The 17,755-nt window shown below is 44.7% G+C and overlaps 1 protein-coding gene across 3 annotated transcripts in view; it reads left to right on the top strand.

Moving 5' to 3' along the window:
* Positions 1 to 9,857: 9,857 nt before the first annotated feature.
* The window catches only part of LOC147120928 (FERM domain-containing protein 6), a 108,076-nt gene continuing 100,178 nt past the window's right edge, over positions 9,858 to 17,755 (top strand). For all 3 annotated transcript variants that reach the window (XM_085979735.1, XM_085979722.1, XM_085979729.1), the window contains exon 1: positions 9,858 to 9,939. In XM_085979735.1, coding sequence (XP_085835861.1) covers positions 9,935 to 9,939 — 5 coding nt within the window. In that variant the 5' untranslated portion in view covers positions 9,858 to 9,934. The remainder of the gene's footprint in view (positions 9,940 to 17,755) is intronic.

Here is a 17,755-nt window from a genome sequence, read left to right as displayed (position 1 = left end):
TGCAGTAACCATAGTTACGTGGACGAAGGCACTAAATCGGAAATTTCATCAGCTTGTTATGGGAAATTAAACACATCATGCTCGGTGCCGTAGGGGATGCTCTTCTGAAGTTGAGGCTGTGGCTCATTGTTGGGACAGAGTGGATGGAACTTTGGTTTGCATCTAAGTGCGAATAAAGGGAATTTTGCTCTGCGCCTAATCAAACCTGGAATGCAGAAAGTTGATACTGGGTGTCCAAAATGGAAACTGTTCCAGTATGATATCCATCATCTTGTGGATCACAAAAATACACATTAAAAAGGCAGAAAACACTAAAGAAAAAAAACATAGGTTAAAAGTGTCTGGGCTGGTCACAACTGAGAGCGGGGCTTTGCTGCTTCCTCCTGTTCTGACAGTGGATGATTCATTTTGGGAGGTGATCAAGTCTGCAATCAGTGCCGAGACTCCAGTTAAACAGCAGCTCATGGGACACCTGTTGGGTTTGGAAGTGAATTAAACATTTTAGATTTTTTTTCACCTCAGTGTTTGTAAGGAGACAGAAAAATCCATTGTAGAAATGCAGAATGAGTACTCCTGGGGGACGGGGAGTGGGCAGGGAGGCATCTGACTCATGAGTGACAATAAATCCAAGACATGACTATGCCTGTGCTTGAGGTTGTAAAACAGTGTGTGCCTCTCCTTAATGAGATTATAAGGAGTCCCTGGGTTGCTCCAGTGTAATCATCAAACAAAAACACCCCCTTTTTAGAGGATCACAACTAATAAAGAACTAAACCATAAGACAAAGGAAACTTATAAAATTAAATAATATTATCACCCGTGTCCAGTACACACTCCAGGCCCTGCGGTGCCCACCAGTCGCGGAAGGCCTCAAGCGTACCAGCGGACACCGCGTGCTCCCTCTCCAGGGCCACCTGGGCGCGGACAAGACTGTGGAAGAGAGGCAAGGCAGCCAGAGCGCCCCCCACAGCACACGGGCCGCGTCCAACCGGGACCTGTAAAAGGTCACTGCAAAAGGTGGCAATTTTATTTTCCTGCAGGCACCACTGAGACTTCCTACTGCAAAAATGGAAGTTGTCCTCTTGCTGCAATTCCTGCTGCTGCTCGAACCAGCTTGAAGAATGCTCCAGGGAAAGGCGCAGCTGAGCACAAAGACTGACGGGCAGGTGACCCAATGCAGCGTGCAAATTCCTCTCTTGGCAAGACTGTTAATCAATCGGCATGGCTGCGAACTGGGAGCTGCGAGTGCTATCAGAGTTTAGATTTTCTTTGGTCAATTTTGCACTCCCCCCCCCACCCCCTCCCTTTTCTATGTTAATCTGCCCCTGTTTAGAGCGCATTTCAGTCAAACCCAGACATACATTTGTGCCAATGAAAGGGTTAATAGTTAGCAAATAAATATGCAGGGACGACTGTGGATTTCAAAATGAAGTGTGACACTACAATTAGTCATGGCACATGCCAACATTCCAATGGTGTTGTGCAATGCATTTTTATCCTTTGTTAAACAGTGGCACTACATAAAAACACAATTTAACAAAACAGCATGCAAAGCAAACTGACATAAAACAAACTTATGGGATAAAATGACTAAACATTGAATTGTCCGCTGTGATTTGCTTCTAATTGCCTGCGCAAGTCTGTGACCATGGTCAATTTTTATTGATTTTACACAGTGCGCTCTTGGGAATAAAGTGTAAAGCTTCCTGCATTACAACAGTGAGCTAAGGTACAGATCAGCCATGATCTGATTGAATGGCAGAACAGGCTTAAGGGGCTGAACGACCTACGCCTGTTCCTCTATGTTGAACCGTTCTGGCAATACACCGTATTCACTTTCTGTGTTGTAAGACTCTATGATTCCATAATAACAATTATGGTTGGCCCCCCTTGCATATTTAGAGTGAATGTGGTTATAGTTGAAAGATTATTGCTGCTTTTAATTGAGGTGGAGTTGGTTTTAAGTCTCTACTTACATACCTTTAATTTCACCCAGCCCTGTAGATAATGGATATCTTAGTATCAGCTTCACATTCTAACATTCTCTCCAAGTCAAATAAATTTTGTTGATAAACATTTGATAACATGATTCCAACATTCATCAACCTGAGTCTCGCAATGCCGTCAGTCTATGTAACAATGATTGACAGGATTTAGTTGATGGAATGTTACATAGTTATAAAGTGCCCCATCTCCATTTCACAAACTTTTTCTCCAGAGGTAATAATATTCAAAAGCTGTTATAGCTCAGACAGTATGGGGAACGTTTTAAATTAAAAAGTAATCCCATGTTAGTACCTGTAACTAAGAAAACCCATTCTGGACTATTTGCTTTCTGGTCAGTGAAGTGTCTGAAACAGGTAGAAACCCCTACCACGGGGTGGAATTTCCTGTGCGCTCATTTGCCGCAGTCAGAATCAGGGGAATTTATAATGGGGAACAAAGAAATGGCAGACTAATTAAATACATACTTTGGTACAGTTTTGGTGTCCATACTTAAGAAAAGACATACTTGCTCTCGAGTCAGTACAAAGAAGGTTCACTCGGTTAATCCCGGGGATGAGGGGGTGGTCATATGAGGAGAGGTTGAGTAGATTGGGACTCTACTCATTGGAGTTCAGAAGAATGAGAGGCGATCTTATTGAAACATATAAGATTGTGAAGGGGTTGGATCGGGTGGATGCGGGGAGGATGTTCCCAATGAAGGGTGAAACTAGAACTAGGGGGCATAATCTTAAAATAAGGGGCTGCTCTTTCAAAACTGAGATGAGGAGAAACTTCTTCACTCAGAGGGTGGTAGGTTTGTGGAATTTGCTGCCCCAGAAAGCTGTGGAAGCTACATCATTAAATAAATTTAAAACAGAAATAGATAGTTTCCTAGAGGTAAAGGGAATTAAGGGTTACAGGGAGCGGGCAGGAAATTGGACATGAGTCTAGGTTCGGAATGGTCATGGCCCTGTGGGTAGTGGAGTGGGCCCAGGGGCCGTGTAGCCTGGTTCTGCTCCTACTGTGTTCTAATTCTGTTAGATTTCAGGAGATGGTTTTATTCCTGTTCCTGGCTGGGGTGGAGATCGCCTTTACAGAAGGTAAGTACTGTAGAAAATATAGGGACAGAGTGATCTCCTGGAAGAATTTCGATCGCCTAGATGGGTCGGAGAGGAATTTCCCAGATTTTTTCTCCCAAATTGGCCATGGGGTCTTTTATCTGGTTTTTCGCCTCTCCTGGGAGATCACATGGGTTCGGGTGGATGCAGAGTGATAGAAGATTTGAGGTTAGGATCAGATCAGCCATGATCTTATTGAATGGTGGAGCAGGCTCGAGGGGCCGATTGGCCTACTCCTGCTCCTATTTCTTATGTTCTTATGTTCTGTCTTCACAAAGGAGGACACAAATAACCTCCCAGAGATGTCGGGGAACATAGGGTCTAATGAGAGGGAGAAATTGAATGAAATCAGTATTTGTAGGGAAATGGTGTTAGGAAAATTGATGGGATTAAAGGCCGATAAATCCCCAGGGCCTGATAATTTACATCCTAGGGTACTTAAGGAAGTGGCCCTAGAAATAGTAGATGCATTGCTGGTCATCTTCCAAAATTCTATAGACTCTGGAACAGTTCCCATGGATTGGAGGATAGCTAATGTAACCTCACTATTTAAAAAGGGTGGTAGAGAAAAAATGGGGAATTATAGACCGGTAAGCCTGACATCGGTAGTGGGGAAAATGCTAGAGTCCATTATAAAAGATGTAATAGCAGAGCACTTGGAAAACAGTGACAGGATTGAACAAAGTCAACATGGATTTACAAAAGGTAAATCATGCTTGACTAATCTACTGGAATTTTTTGAGGATGTAACTGGTAGAATAGATAAGGGAGAACCAGTGGATGTGGTGTATTTGGACTTTCAGAAGGCTTTCGATAAGGTCCCGCATAAGAGATTAGCGTGTAAAGTTAAAGCACATGGGATTGGGGGTAAGGTACTGTCTTGGATAGAGAACTGGTTGGCAGACAGGAAGCAAAGAGTTGGAAAAAACGGGTCTTTTTCCGAGTGGCAGGCAGTGACTAGTGGGGTACCGCAGGGATCGGTGCTAGGACCCCAGCTATTCACAATATATATAAATGATCTAGACAAGGGAACTAGATGTAATATCTCCAAGTTTGCAGACGACACAAAGCTGGGTGGGCATGTGTGCTGTGAGGAGGATGCAGAGAAACTCCAGTACAATTTGGACAGGTTGGGTGATTGGGCAGATGCATGGCAAATGCAGTATAATGTGGATAAATGCGAGGTTATCCACATCGGTGGCAAAAACAGGAAGACAGATTATTATCTGAGTGGCAGTAGATTGGGAAAAGGGGAAGTGCAACGAGACTTGTGTGTCCTTGTGCACCAGTCGCTGAAGGTAAGCATGCAGGTGCAGCAGGCGGTTGAGAAGGCAAATGGCATGTTGCCCTTCATAGCGAGAGGATTTGAGTACAGGAGCAAGGATGTCTTGCTGCAGTTGTACAGGGACTTGGTGAGACCACACCTTGAGTATTGTGTGCAGTTTTGGTCGCCTTATCTGAGGAAGGATGTTCTTGCCATGGAGGGAGTGCAGCAAAGATTCACCAGACTGATTCCTGGGATGGCAGGAATGATGTATGAGGAGAGATTGAGTCGATTGGGCTTATATTCGCTAGAGTTTAGACGAATGAGAGGGGATCTCATTGAAACTTATAAAATTCTAACAGGACTAGACAGACTAGATGCAGGAAGGATGTTCCCAATGGCGGGGGAGTCCAGAACCAGGGGTCACAGTCTAAGGATAAGGGGAAAGCCATTTAAGACTGAGATGAGGAGGAATTTCTTCACCCAGAGAGTGGTGAACCTGTGGAATTCTCTGCCACAGAAGGCAGTTGAGGCCAATTCATTAAATATATTCAAGAAAGAGTTGGATATATTTCTTAAGGCTAAAGGGATCAAGGGATATGGGGAGAAAGCAGGGACAGGGTACTGAATTTGGATGATCAGCCATGATCTCATTGAATGGCGGAACAGGCTCGAGGGGCCGAATGGCCTACTCCTGCTCCTATCTTCTATGTTTCTCTGTTTCAATTTATGCATAAACTTCCTGCCAACCTCATTAACATACGACAGAATGTAAAAATTGACATAAACAAGTAGATATCAGCGTAAACAATCAGCGTCCAAGGAAAGCGCAGAATCATAGCATATTATTCCTTCGATAAGTATGAAAATTAAAGTTGCAAGCCAGCTAACCATCATACATAATTAGTCATCGCGGCCTGGAATTTCTGCTCGATTGTGCTGGGTTTTTCAGCGCAATTCGCTCGACGTTGACGTAACTGGTGCAAAAGATCGCGGAATGTGAAGTGCAAATTGAGTGCAAGGTGAACTAATCACCATTGGGAGTTTCCGCTAATTGTGGCCGTTTGCAGGCTCCAAAAATTAAGCTGGAACTTTTGGGCGCGAGGACACCCCTTGAAAGGTTTTGAATGAATTTTTTTTTTAAAATTTACAAAAGAACTGACTGCTGTACCCCAATCTAACTAGAAAATAGTTTTAACATAGAAGATAGGAGCAGCAGTAGGCCATTCGGCCCCTCGAGCCTGCTCCACCATTCAATGCGACCATGGCTGATCATCCAAGTTCAGTACCCTGTCCCTGCTTTCTCCCCATATCGCTTGATCCCTTTAGCCTTAAGAAATATATCCAACTCCTTCTTGAATATATTTAATGTATTGGCCTCTACTGCCTTCTGTGGTAGAGAATTCCACAGGTTCACCACTCTCTGGGTGAAGAAATTCCTCCTCATTTCTGTCCTAAATGGCCTACCCCTTATCCTTAGACTGTGACCCCTGGTTCTGGACTCCCCGACCATCGGGAACATCCTTCCTGCATCTAGTTTGTCCAGTCCTGTCAGAATTTTATAAGTTTCAATGAGATCCCCTCTCATTCTTCTAAACTCCAGCGAGTACAAGCCCAATCGACCCAATCTCTCCTCATACGTCATTCCTGCCATCCCAGGTATCAGTCTGGTGAATCTTCGCTGAACTCCTTCCATGGCAAGAACATCCTTCCTCAGATAAGGCGACCAAAACTGCACACAATACTCAAGGTGTGGTCTCACCAAGGCCCTGTACAACTGCAGCAAGACATCCTTGTTCCTGTACTCAAACCCTCTCGCTACGAAGGCCAACATGCCATTTGCCTTCTCAACCGCCTGCTGCACCTGCACCCTTACCTTCAGCGACTGGTACACAAGGACACCCAGGTCTCGTTGCACTTCCCCTTCTCCCAATCTATTGCCATTCAGATAATAATCTGCCTTCCTGTTTTTGCCACCAAAGTGAATAACCTCGCATTTATCCACGTTATATTGCATCTGCCATGCTTTTGCCCAATCCACCCAACCTGTCCAAATCATCCTGGAGTTTCTCGGCATCCTCCTCACAGCACACATGCCCACCCAGCTTTGTGTCATCTGCAAATTTGGAGATATTACATCTAGTTCCCTTGTCTAGATCATTAATATATATTGTGAATAGCTGGGGCCCAAGGACCGATCCCTGCGGTACCCCACTAGTCACTGCCTGCCACTCGGAAAAAGACCTATTTATTCCAACCCTTTGCTTTCTGTCTGCCAACCAGTTCTCTATCCAAGTCAATACCTTGCCCCCAATCCCATGTGCCTTAACTTTACACACTAATCTCTTATGCGGGACCTTATCGAAAGCCTTCTGAAAGTCCAAATACACCACACCCACTTGTTCTCCCTTATCTATTTTACCAGTTTTGTATATTTTCTAAAAGTCATTTTCAGTAGATTGGTGGGCTGAGACTGTGATTAAAAATGCTTATTTTTTGAGTTGAACACATTTTCAGCTGTATTAATCAAACGTTACCAAGTTACCACTCTTAAATATATCAAGGAATATTTTTTGAAGTAAATTTATTTTTAAATTACGTTTTACAATGCTGACCAATTGCGTGGGTTCCTGGCAGTTTTTGTGTTCAGCAATGAGTTCAAGCGGAAACTCGGAGGGGGGGGAAATCTTTTCAAAGCGCTGGGCGCAATTTTGGGCGCAATTTGCGCCGGAATGGCCAATTGCGCCGAAACCGGAAACTCTACCCCAGTATGTTTAAGACCATGCAATCGTGGAAGCTTTTCAGTTTTTATAATGTGCCTTTTACTGATGCCATAAAAAGTCATACAAAGAAACAGAAAATACAGTGCAGGTCTCAGTGAGGGAAAATTAATCACAATATACACCAGAAAAATGACTGTTTCCACTGCACCTAAAATTCTAGGGCTTAATTTTACACTCTTTTTGAATCACTGCAATTGCAGGAAACTCTTTAGCCTGGGGGGTAAAGTCATTATAATCAGCCGAGCTGCGTTCAGGAGCAGGGATTGATAGACGGGCATGAAACAGCGAGGAAATTCAGGCGTAGTGCAATTATATGCGTAACACATCTGCGCTTGGGTTTGCTCGATCTTTTATGCCGGGTATTTGCTTTAGGCTCCGATTATGAATGTCTCTGGGCGCAAATACACAGGAAATTCTACTCCAACCGTGGTTAAGAGTCTCCAAACTAAGCTAGCCTGCAAAATCCATATATGTAGTTTCAGTCTGTCTGATATGGAGTGTACACTCTTTGCCAATAGGGAAACACGCCACTTACCCAAGACCAGGGAACTTAGGTGCAGGCTAGCAACAGTCAAGGATTAGGGACACTAACGTATACATAGGGATAATGCTAAGATTTAACTGGTTAAAACAACATGGATTATCAGGGCTGAGTGCTGGTAAGCTTCCTGCTGCTTGACTAGGTATGAACGCTCACTAGTTTGGGCACTGGCTTGCAAGCTTATGTAGATCTAAGGAAATGATCTGAGCTGCCAGCGATAGACAACCAGGTCCCAGCAGTGATTCATGGAGTACTGCTGGCTGGCCCGTGCCGAGACTTTGGATTATAGAGTAAAGCCACAGATGATCGACTCCATTGCCAGGCATATTATCTTTGAATAAAACAACCATGTGCATCTCCCCAAGAGGATGATTACCAGTTCTCATCAGGCCACATGGGCTTGACCTGTGATAGCTGGACAGCAGGCACCATGAATTCCTTCCAGTGAGCAGCACAGCTCATCGTGAAGTTGGTGAACCTACTGGCACCATTTTTCTGACACAAGCCATATGCCGCAAGCAGAGGTTTCACCAGCTAGAGACGCACAACTTCAACAGCACTTGTTTGCCTCTCCATCTTGATCAGGGCACCAACTCCTATTATAGCTATAAATGCATCTCGTACCAAACCTCCAGCTAACTACTTCCAGCAGCTGTCATGGCAAGGCTCAGAGTTTCTTTATCAGCTACTTATGGGTTCCTGCCCTCATTGTGTTATAGGACATACTTGGATAGCTTGCCAGCCATCTTGATGTTCTAGACACCCATGAATCGTTTAACAAGCTTACAGTCACCAACTGCCTTATTCCCAACCCTTATTTGAGAGGCTTTCACAGAGGTTTGTCCCCGTGATTCCCCCTCGAAGGAGCTGAGGAGGGTCGGGTCTATATAAGCCAGACGCTGCCTCCCTATTAGCCACAAAACCACCTCACAGCTTGATCCTGAACTTTCAACATAATCAGAAAAAAAACATTTATATAGCGCCTTTCACGACCACCGGACATCCCAAAGCACTTTTCAGCCAATTAAGTACTTTTTGAAGTGGAGTCACTGTTGTAATGTAGGAAACGCGGCAACCAATTTGCGCACAGCAAGCTCCCACAAACAGCAATTGACAATGACTAGATAATCTTTTTTAGTGATGTCGATTGAGGGATAAATCTTGGCCAGGACACCGAGGATAACTCCCCTGCTCTTCTTCGGAATAGTGCCATGGGATCTTTTACGCCCACCTGAGAGGGCAGACGGGGGCCTCGGTTTAAGGTCTCATCCGAAAGACGGCACCTCCGACAATGCAGCACTGCTTCAGCACTGCACTGGAGTGCCAGCCTAGATTTTTGTGCTCGAGTCTCTGGAGTGGGGACTGTGAACCCACAACCTTCTGACTCAGAGGCGGGAGTGTTGCCCACCGAGCCACGGCTGGCACCAGGTCAAAGAATATCCAACAGTTGTTTTCCATTTTTTTTCAAAAGAAGCATTACTAATTAGCCTTGCAAAGCAGGCTGTTGACAGCATGAAGCAATCTGCACCTGTGTGTGTGTGCGCGAGCGAGTCAGTCTCCCATGAACGCGCCCGTTGCTATGCGTGGTCTTGTTTACCCGTGCACGCCCCCACAGAACGCGCGAACGCTCACCTCAGCGTTCCATTCACAGAATGTGGCGGATTGGCAACATTCCTGCTCGGAATCTCACCGTTCGCAACGTTCTGCGGCCCACTGTCGTTAGCTTGTAGCCATTTCTGTAACTAACCAAGTGCCTGAACCTTGACTGTGTCTTAATGCAAGACAGTCTCGCATAGGTTGACATTTAAAGGCGCTAAAATCCGCACACTGACATTGTGCGCTTCCATTCACAGAACGAAGCAGGTTGGAGTGTTTACTCGGTGACTCACGCTTGCCACCGAGAGCCGCTCACTGCCCCACCAAGATAGGGAGGACAGTTGTCACTGACATCCATTTGTGCAAGAGGGCAATAATCATGTATGCTTATTAAACGCGGCGATGGCGAGTTTCTAAACTAGGAATGGCGGGGCGACGCGCACAATTAATCATTTGAGTGTCACCTAGTTTAAATGCTCATCTGCGAGTGGGAGGTGTCGCCCTTGTTTGAGAATGGTGGAGCCGGGAGTGGGCGGGCGGTGTGCATGTCAAACCTGTTGCTGGCTGCACTCGAGTTAGATCTGGAGTTAGCGCCAGTATAAGCTGAGGGTTTCGACTCACCTCTCTCAGCAATTCTGCTCACAGTATGCGGTGAGTATCGCAATTATTACCGCTTTAGTATTAAGTGGTTTCTTTCTTTGTGTTTTTCGGGATCGAATGGATTGGTATTTATTTATGCGAGGTACCACAATACACAAAGTTACTATTTTATCTATGTTCAGGAAGGCTCCTTTAAAAAAAAATCTTGTCCGTGCATTTAAAAGCTTTTGTGAAGCTGAGTGAGTGATTTGGCACGTCCCACTCTTGGGAACTTGGTGTAGTATCCTCCTAGTGTTTAACTGCCCGTCGGTGTTTAAGTCATGAGAGTCGGGGACGTGATTCAGAAGTTGTGATCAATAATGTGTGTGTGGGGTGTCTTTGTATTTAGGTGTTTTATCTGTTTGTTCTGAATATCAAAAATCAGCCAGATATCCAGTGAAGGGTGAAATGGGGGAACGGCCAACTGTAAATTTCATTTGCGATCTTATTCGTCTTAGAATTTAGTTCATTCTGGGTTTTAGAAAAGGGAAGCTAGTTATAATGAGGACGTGTCTACTGACGCGTTGTCGATAGTCACTCCGTATAATTAAATGGTTTAGTCCCTGTAACCTTTCGTTATTTTTGTAAAGAACGCAACCTACTTTCCACCAAGCAATTCAAACTCTAGAATCGCCTTATGATGGTCAATGTTTCCTCATACAGTATCGGAACAAGTATTTGCTTATTAATAAATTAATCTGCTGTAACCAAGGGGATAAATAGTTTAATGACTATATTGGATCGTTAATGATTATTTGACAAAATACAGCACCCTGATGCGGTAGGGAGAACTGTGATATTTTATTGATCTGTCTCTGTACTAGAAAAAACACCCGCAACAATTGGATTCATGTAGGTTACGCTTCATCTGAAGCGTGAAGCCGATGATTGCTATGCTTCAAATTTAGCTTTCCACATACCGTATCAGTTGAAATAGAGATATACAGTATTGACAACTTAGTGCATAAAGTTATTGTTGTAGTAAAGTGTGTGATATTTGCCTTTTGCAATATGATACTTTAATTTGCCCCGGGACAGTGAACGAAGTGCTAACCAGTCACTGACACAATGCTACACTTCACATCGAGTGCTTTGGAAGGTTTAGTAGGCGTGTGCGAATATTGAGGCTCGATTATTTAACCAACTTCAGTCCAATAGTGCACCGCCTTGTTGCGTCATCTGTTGACAAAGGTTGGGAAATACCTCGGAGTTGCCCCCGCTCCGCCGGCGTTACTACCGGAAATTTCGTCTGTGCGCGCAAACGGGGTTTCCACCGCACTCGGGCGAAGTAACGGCAGCTGCACGGCTTTTCCCCCGAGTCCCATGCCGTTTTAAACAAGGAAAGTTTTTTTTTTAATGCATATGTGGAGCATTTGTACTGTTCGGTAGATTATTTTTGATGCTGTGTTCGAGAGGATTGCCCTATTGGGAGCTGGAAATTGAAATGTTCAGTCCTGTCTAAAGCGAAGTTGTCTTTTGTTTTAACAGAAATACATTTGGAATGTTTCATTTATGTGTTTAAAAATAAAGTCCTTCAGTGTGCCCAGACAACCACCTAAATTATATAGTTAAAAAACATATGAGCCAATGAGTATAAAATGTTGCATCAGGAAAAAGTAACTGTGGGAAGCTTCAAATCGTTGGCAAGTTTCCTATTCAATGTTCTGTTGTTAACTTGGTGGTAGGGGAATGAAAAATATTCAAACAGCTTGCATTTATATAACGCCTTTATATAGCGCCTTTAAGGTTGTAAAACATCCGGATGCTTCACAGGAGTGTAATCAGACAAACAAAATTGACACTGAGCCAAAGAAGGCGACATTAGGACAGGTTAGTGAAAGAGGTGGGTTTTAAGGAACGTCTTAAAGGAGGAGAGAGGCGGAGAGGTTTAGGGAGGGAATCCAGAGCTAAGGGTCTAGACATCTTAAGGCACGGATGCCAATGATGGGGCAAAGCAAGGGTGGGATGGACAAGAGGCCAAAATTAGAGGGACATAGAGTTCTTGGAGGGTTGTAGGACTGGAGGTGGTTACAGAGATAGGGAGGAGTGAGGCCATGGAGGGATTTGAACACAATTGGGGTGAGAATTTTAAATTTGAGGCGTTGGTGAACTGGGAGCCAATGTAGGCCAGCGAGCACAGAGATGATGGGTGTGCGAGTTAGTATACAGGCAGCAGAGTTTTGCATGACTTCAAGTTTAATGCAATGACTTTCTGATTTGGTGTCTGCTTGGTATCAATGGCATTTATATGTTGCGTAAGGACAGGATCAAGCTTGGCTACGAGTCCCCCCCACCCCTTCCCCACTGTGGTTGAATAGCCCATTGACACTGTTTTGGTTCGTATATGAAGAATGGATTATTGGAAAAGATACTGGAAAGTAACCGACAGCTAACAACTTGTATCCCAACAGAAGTCAGCATGTGAAAAATTGAGACTGCTTTAGTTAGAACAGAGTAAATTACAGGGTAATTTGATAGAGGTCTTTAAAAAAGAAAAGACGTACATTTCTATAGCGCCTTTCACAGCCTCAGGACGTCCCAAAGTGCTTTACAGCCAATGAAGTACTTTTTGAAATGTAGTCACTGCTGTAATGTAGGAAATGTAGCAGCCAATTGCACACAGCGAGCTCCCACAAACAGCAATGGCCTGATAATCTGTTTTAGTGATGTTGATTGAGGGATAAATATTGGCCCAGGACACTGGGGAGAAATTCGCTGCTCTTCCAAATAGTGCCATGAGATCTTTTACGTCCCGCTGTTATTGAAGCTATTGCACATGTCAGTCGTAAGCGGATAGAAAAACAGAAGGTGCCTGAAATGCACAGCATCTGTATGGAGAACAGGCGGGTCACGGTTTTGGGTCAAAACAGGTTTTTTCCAGATGCTGACTGATCTGCTGTGCATTTGATGTTTTTTATTTCAGATATCCAGCATTTTCAGTTTTCTTATATTAGTCATAAGCAGGCTGGCCACTGTACTTAGGGTTTCCTCATTTTTATATCTATCTGTTATTAAAGGTCTTGTGTACCTTCTGGAACAACTTTTTGTGTCTTGATCTTGACTAATGTTTCTTAATGTCAACATTTACAATTGAAACTCCCGATGTAAAGAAACGCTTGTCTGTCATGGTTGCCTGCCCCCTGCCCCCCCCCCCCCCGGCACTGTACGGACTCTCCATCCCATCACTGAACTGCTGAGCCTCTTCTGGCTGCCTGCCTACTCTCTTGGCTTGTTAGTTCTGTTTCTTTCAATTCCTGTCTGCCTTTGCTGCTTTCCTGGCCCCGTTCACATTCCGACCCCAAGCCTTGGCTCTTCTGGCCTTTAAGGTGCCACACTCTCAAAATACTGGCTCTTAGAACATACATAAGAATTAGGGGCAGGAGCAGGCCATACGCCTCGAGCCTGCTCCGCCATTCAATAAGATCATGGCTGATCTTCGACCTCAACTCCACTTTCCTGCCCAGCCACTGCAGGTTCATCCCAGCCTACTCTTTAAAAAGTTTAGCCCTTTATTCCCGCCACCGCCCCCCCCCCCACCCCCGCCCGGCCTGCCCACACAACCCTTCCTGGCAGATTCGCAGCCGCAGACTACACTGTGTAAAATCTTTAGCTCCCTTTCTTCTACCCAACAGTTTCCCAGACCTGATCCCAATCTTTAACTTCCCATACATTTTCCCCAACCCTTTCTGCAAAACTGCTGCCTGCTTGCAGAATTTTCCCAACCTGTAGGTTCCCAGTACCGACTGTTTTAAAAAATGTTCAGTCCCTCTCTCCTACACGTTCCTGTCCCCACATCTTTCAAACCTTTCCCTCCCGGCACGCTCCCCACCCTGGCAAGTTTTACCATTCGCGACCTTTTACAACATGGGCTTGAAATTGGTTGGGAGGTAGGAGAGTAGGGATAAAGGGTATGCTCTGATTGGTGGAATGTGACAAGTTGTATCCCCCAGGGATCTGTACTGGGGCCTCAGCTTTTCACCATATTTATCAATGACTTGGATGAAGGAATGGAGAGTTGTATATCAAAGCTTGTAGATGACACCAAGTTGGGAGGCACAGTAAGTAGTGCAGATGAGAGCTGGAAGTTACAAAGGGACATAGGTAGATTATGTAAGGGGGCAAACCTGTGGCAAATGGAGTTCAATGCTGGCAAGTGTGAGGTCGTCCATTTTGGATCCAAAAAAGGCAAAGCAGAGTATTTCCTAAATGGTGAGAAACTAGGAACCGTGGACGAGGATAGAGATTTGGGTGTCCAAGTACAAGGAATATGGGTCAAAGGTGGATAAATGGAGTTGAGGTACAGATCAGCCATAATCTAACTGAATGGTGGAACAGTTGAGTAGATTGGGCCTCTACTCATTGGAATTCAGAAGAATGAGAGGCGATCTTATTGAAACATATAAGATTGTGAGGGGGCTTGATCGGGTGGATGCGGGGAGGATGTTTCCACTGATGGGTGAGACTAGAACTAGGGGGCATAATCTTAGAATAAGGGGCAGCCATTTCAAAACTGAGATGAGGAGAAACTTCTTCACTCAGAGGGTAGTAAATCTGTGGAATTTGCTACCTCAGAGAGCTGTGGAAGCTGCAACATTAAATAAATTTAAAACGGAGATAGACAGTTTCCTAGCTGATAAGGGAATTAGGGGTTACGGGGAGAGGGCAGGGAAGTGGACGTGAGTCTAGGTTCGGATCAGCCATGATCCTATTGAATGGCGGAGCAGGCCCAAGGGGCCGTATGGCCTACTCCTGCTCCTACGTCTTATGTTCTTATGTTCTAACAGGCTCGAGGGGCTGAATGGCTTAGTCCTGTTCCTATGTTTTTCTCAGCCACCCAGCTCTGGCCACAGCGCTTTAAAAATTTTTTATTATCAGATGTTCCCAGTCACCAGTCCTGAAAAATTTGTTTTTGCTCACCAGAGCCGGGGAGTGGGATTAACTGGACAGCTCTTTCGAAGTGTCGGTACGGGCACGATGGGCCGAATGGCCTCCTTCTGTGCTATATGATTCTATGTCCTGTTTTACCATCAGGCGCCCAGCCTAATCCTCCATCTTACCGTGTGTAGTGCCGTGAGTGATCTACTAATGCGTGCGCCCATGTATCACATGTGTGTGTCCATATGTCCATTATTTATATATTCAATGCTGTTTACTGTTTCATTCTTTGAAGTACTGTGTAGATATGTTTTGAGCAGGTAGAACAAGGTAATACAATAGTTTATAACATTCAGTGTACACACCAACTCCTTAGATCTATGAAAGACCAGATTTGGTTGCCTTTTCTACTCTGAGCACCACTAACCTGGCTGCAGAATTTACATTTCAGAGTGTAAGAGACAAATTAGTGCCAGTGACTTGGACATTAGTGTCAACTGCACTTACTGATACATTTAATAGGCAAGTGAATTAAGGTGCGATATATAGAACATTCTGTTCTTTCTATTCAGCCACTGTTTATGTTCAAGTTGAGGAAATTACTCCATAAAACAGAAGACCTACGCAATATGTGCTGGCTCTTGCGATCGGTCAGTTTTCTGTAGTTATATTTAGTTGCATTTTAAGAGTTTATGGATTTCTTCCTAATGCGCAACTTAATGATGGACTATGGCATGGAAATCCTTTTCCACAGCTCATGTTCAAAAGAATAGCTGAACTAGTTACTGATTAAAAAAACCCAAACAGTAACAAAGCCATTCTTTGTGGCAGGAGTGCACTGTAGGACAGTTTGTCGTGTGGTTAGCTTTCTCCCCCACCTCTCCGAGTGTTCATTTTACAGTACAGTTATGATGGGTGAATCCTTATCGGGTTATGTTTGATATTGTAGCACATAATGAAAAGACTTGAGTGAGAGAGTACAAGAGAAGCTCTTTGATTTACAACATGGGGGAAACATATGCCTGTTATGTATTGTTAGGATTCTTAATACTGTAATCCAATATTGAATGATAAAGGAATAATTAGATTTATTAGCTGGTCCCTGATGGCATTGCTGGTGGGTGATCTGGAGTCTGGAGCACTCTTGTTGTTTGGCTGTTTAATCCAGGCTGATCATACGTCCCCATTTTCCAGGGACAGTCCCCGGATGAGGGACTGTGTCCCCCATCAAACAATATCCCCGGAAGAGTTCCCGGTTCAGGAAACTCGTCCCCGAATACGCATGGGTTCAAATCAGGAGCCACGTGACCCCGCGCTGCACTGCGGTTGGTCAGTAAAGTGGGCGGGGCGGGTTCCGATTGGTAGGAGGGATGTCAATCTCCTGTTTTCAACCTGTAGGTGGGGTGGACTCACTAAGGGATTTTAATTTATGCAGAGATCATGGCCGCAGTACCTATGCCAAAATGTCCGAGTAATGGGGGCCGCTGGTAACCGGACTAATGAGTGCCGGCTGGTGCTGGGCCGTGTGGAAGTCCCGGGAGCCGGATCAGAGCGCGCTCCGCGGCCTCGGATGGTGTGGGTGACTGTCGGGCTGTGAGGTAGGGGAGGGGCCGGTGATTGCGGCCGGCAGATGCTGTGAATAACGGCCGCATTATTCAGGCGGAAAGTTCTGGGGCTGCTTATTGCAGATTCAGTTTGCATCAAAATAACACAAAATTTTGCCTCGCCACACTGTGCAACCTACATTTTCTGTCCTGACTACTTTGCTCCCCTCCCACTCACTTGAGCTTCGCCAGCGCTCTGAGGTAACGCCTCGCTCCTCGGTGTTAGCACCTTAACAGGTGTGTAGTGCCTGATTTAGCGCTCCAATCACCTCCAGGGGCAATAGAAGCCAAGTTTGCAGTCGGAGGTGATAATTTGTCCCTGGATTTGGTTTAGAAATTTTGGTCACCCTAGTTTAATCTGGCCTGTCACATTTGAGGCTACTGCTCAGATACTGCCTGTAGGAAGCAGCCAAACAAAATGCATCCTGTGGTCAATTAAAGGCTAACTGTTGAGGGAAGTTTCTTTTAGATTGGCAACAACTTGTAAATCCCTAGCTGCTGTCTTTTGGGAGAGAGTCTAGGCTATCAGTCAGAAAAAAAACAGTAGCAGGTGACTGGTATTCTTTCTCTTTGAAGTGTGATGGCAAACATGCAGTAGATTGAAGACTTGCAAACATCTTTACATTCAGATGTTCATTGCCAGCTTGCAAACTCCATCTTCCAAACTGACCTACTTAACCATGCTGGATCTAAATGGCTGTTACTTAATTGAAATAGTGAGGATATAATTTTTTATACTAATTATTTGCTAACCTGAAGGCAACACCTATAAATTCTTTGCATAGTCAGACTGATGTATCATACATCAGTCAAAGCAAGGAAATTATGCTAAATATCTGGAATATAGAAACATAGAAGATAAGAGCAGGAGTAGGCCATTCGGCCCCTCGAGCCTGCTCCGCCATTCAATGAGATCATGGCTGATCATCCAAATTCAGTACCCTGTCCCTGCTTTCTCTCCATATCCCTTGATCCCTTTAGCCTTAAGAAATATATCTAACTCCTTCTTGAATATATTTAATGAATTGGCCTCCACTGCCTTCTGTGGTAGAGAATTCCACAGGTTCACCACTCTCTGGGTGAAGAAATTCCTCCTCATCTCTGTCTTAAATGGCTTACCCCTTATCCTTAGACTGTGACCCCTGGTTCTGGACACCCCGACCAACGGGAACATCCTTCCTGCATCTAGTCTGTCTAGTCCTGTTAGAATTTTATAAGTTTCAATGAGATCCCCTCTCGTTCTTCTAAACTCCAGCGAGTATAAGCCCAATCGACCCAATCTCTCCTCATACGTCATTCCTGCCATCCCAGGAATCAGTCTGGTGAATCTTCGCTGCACTCCCTCCATG

The sequence above is a fragment of the Somniosus microcephalus genome, chromosome 3 (assembly GCF_052327205.1).
Source record: "Somniosus microcephalus isolate GS21.2 chromosome 3, FLI_Smic_1.0, whole genome shotgun sequence".
NCBI lineage: Eukaryota > Metazoa > Chordata > Chondrichthyes > Squaliformes > Somniosidae > Somniosus > Somniosus microcephalus.
The sequence above is the reverse complement of the archived record's forward strand: the minus strand, read 5'-3'. Positions and strand labels throughout refer to the sequence as shown.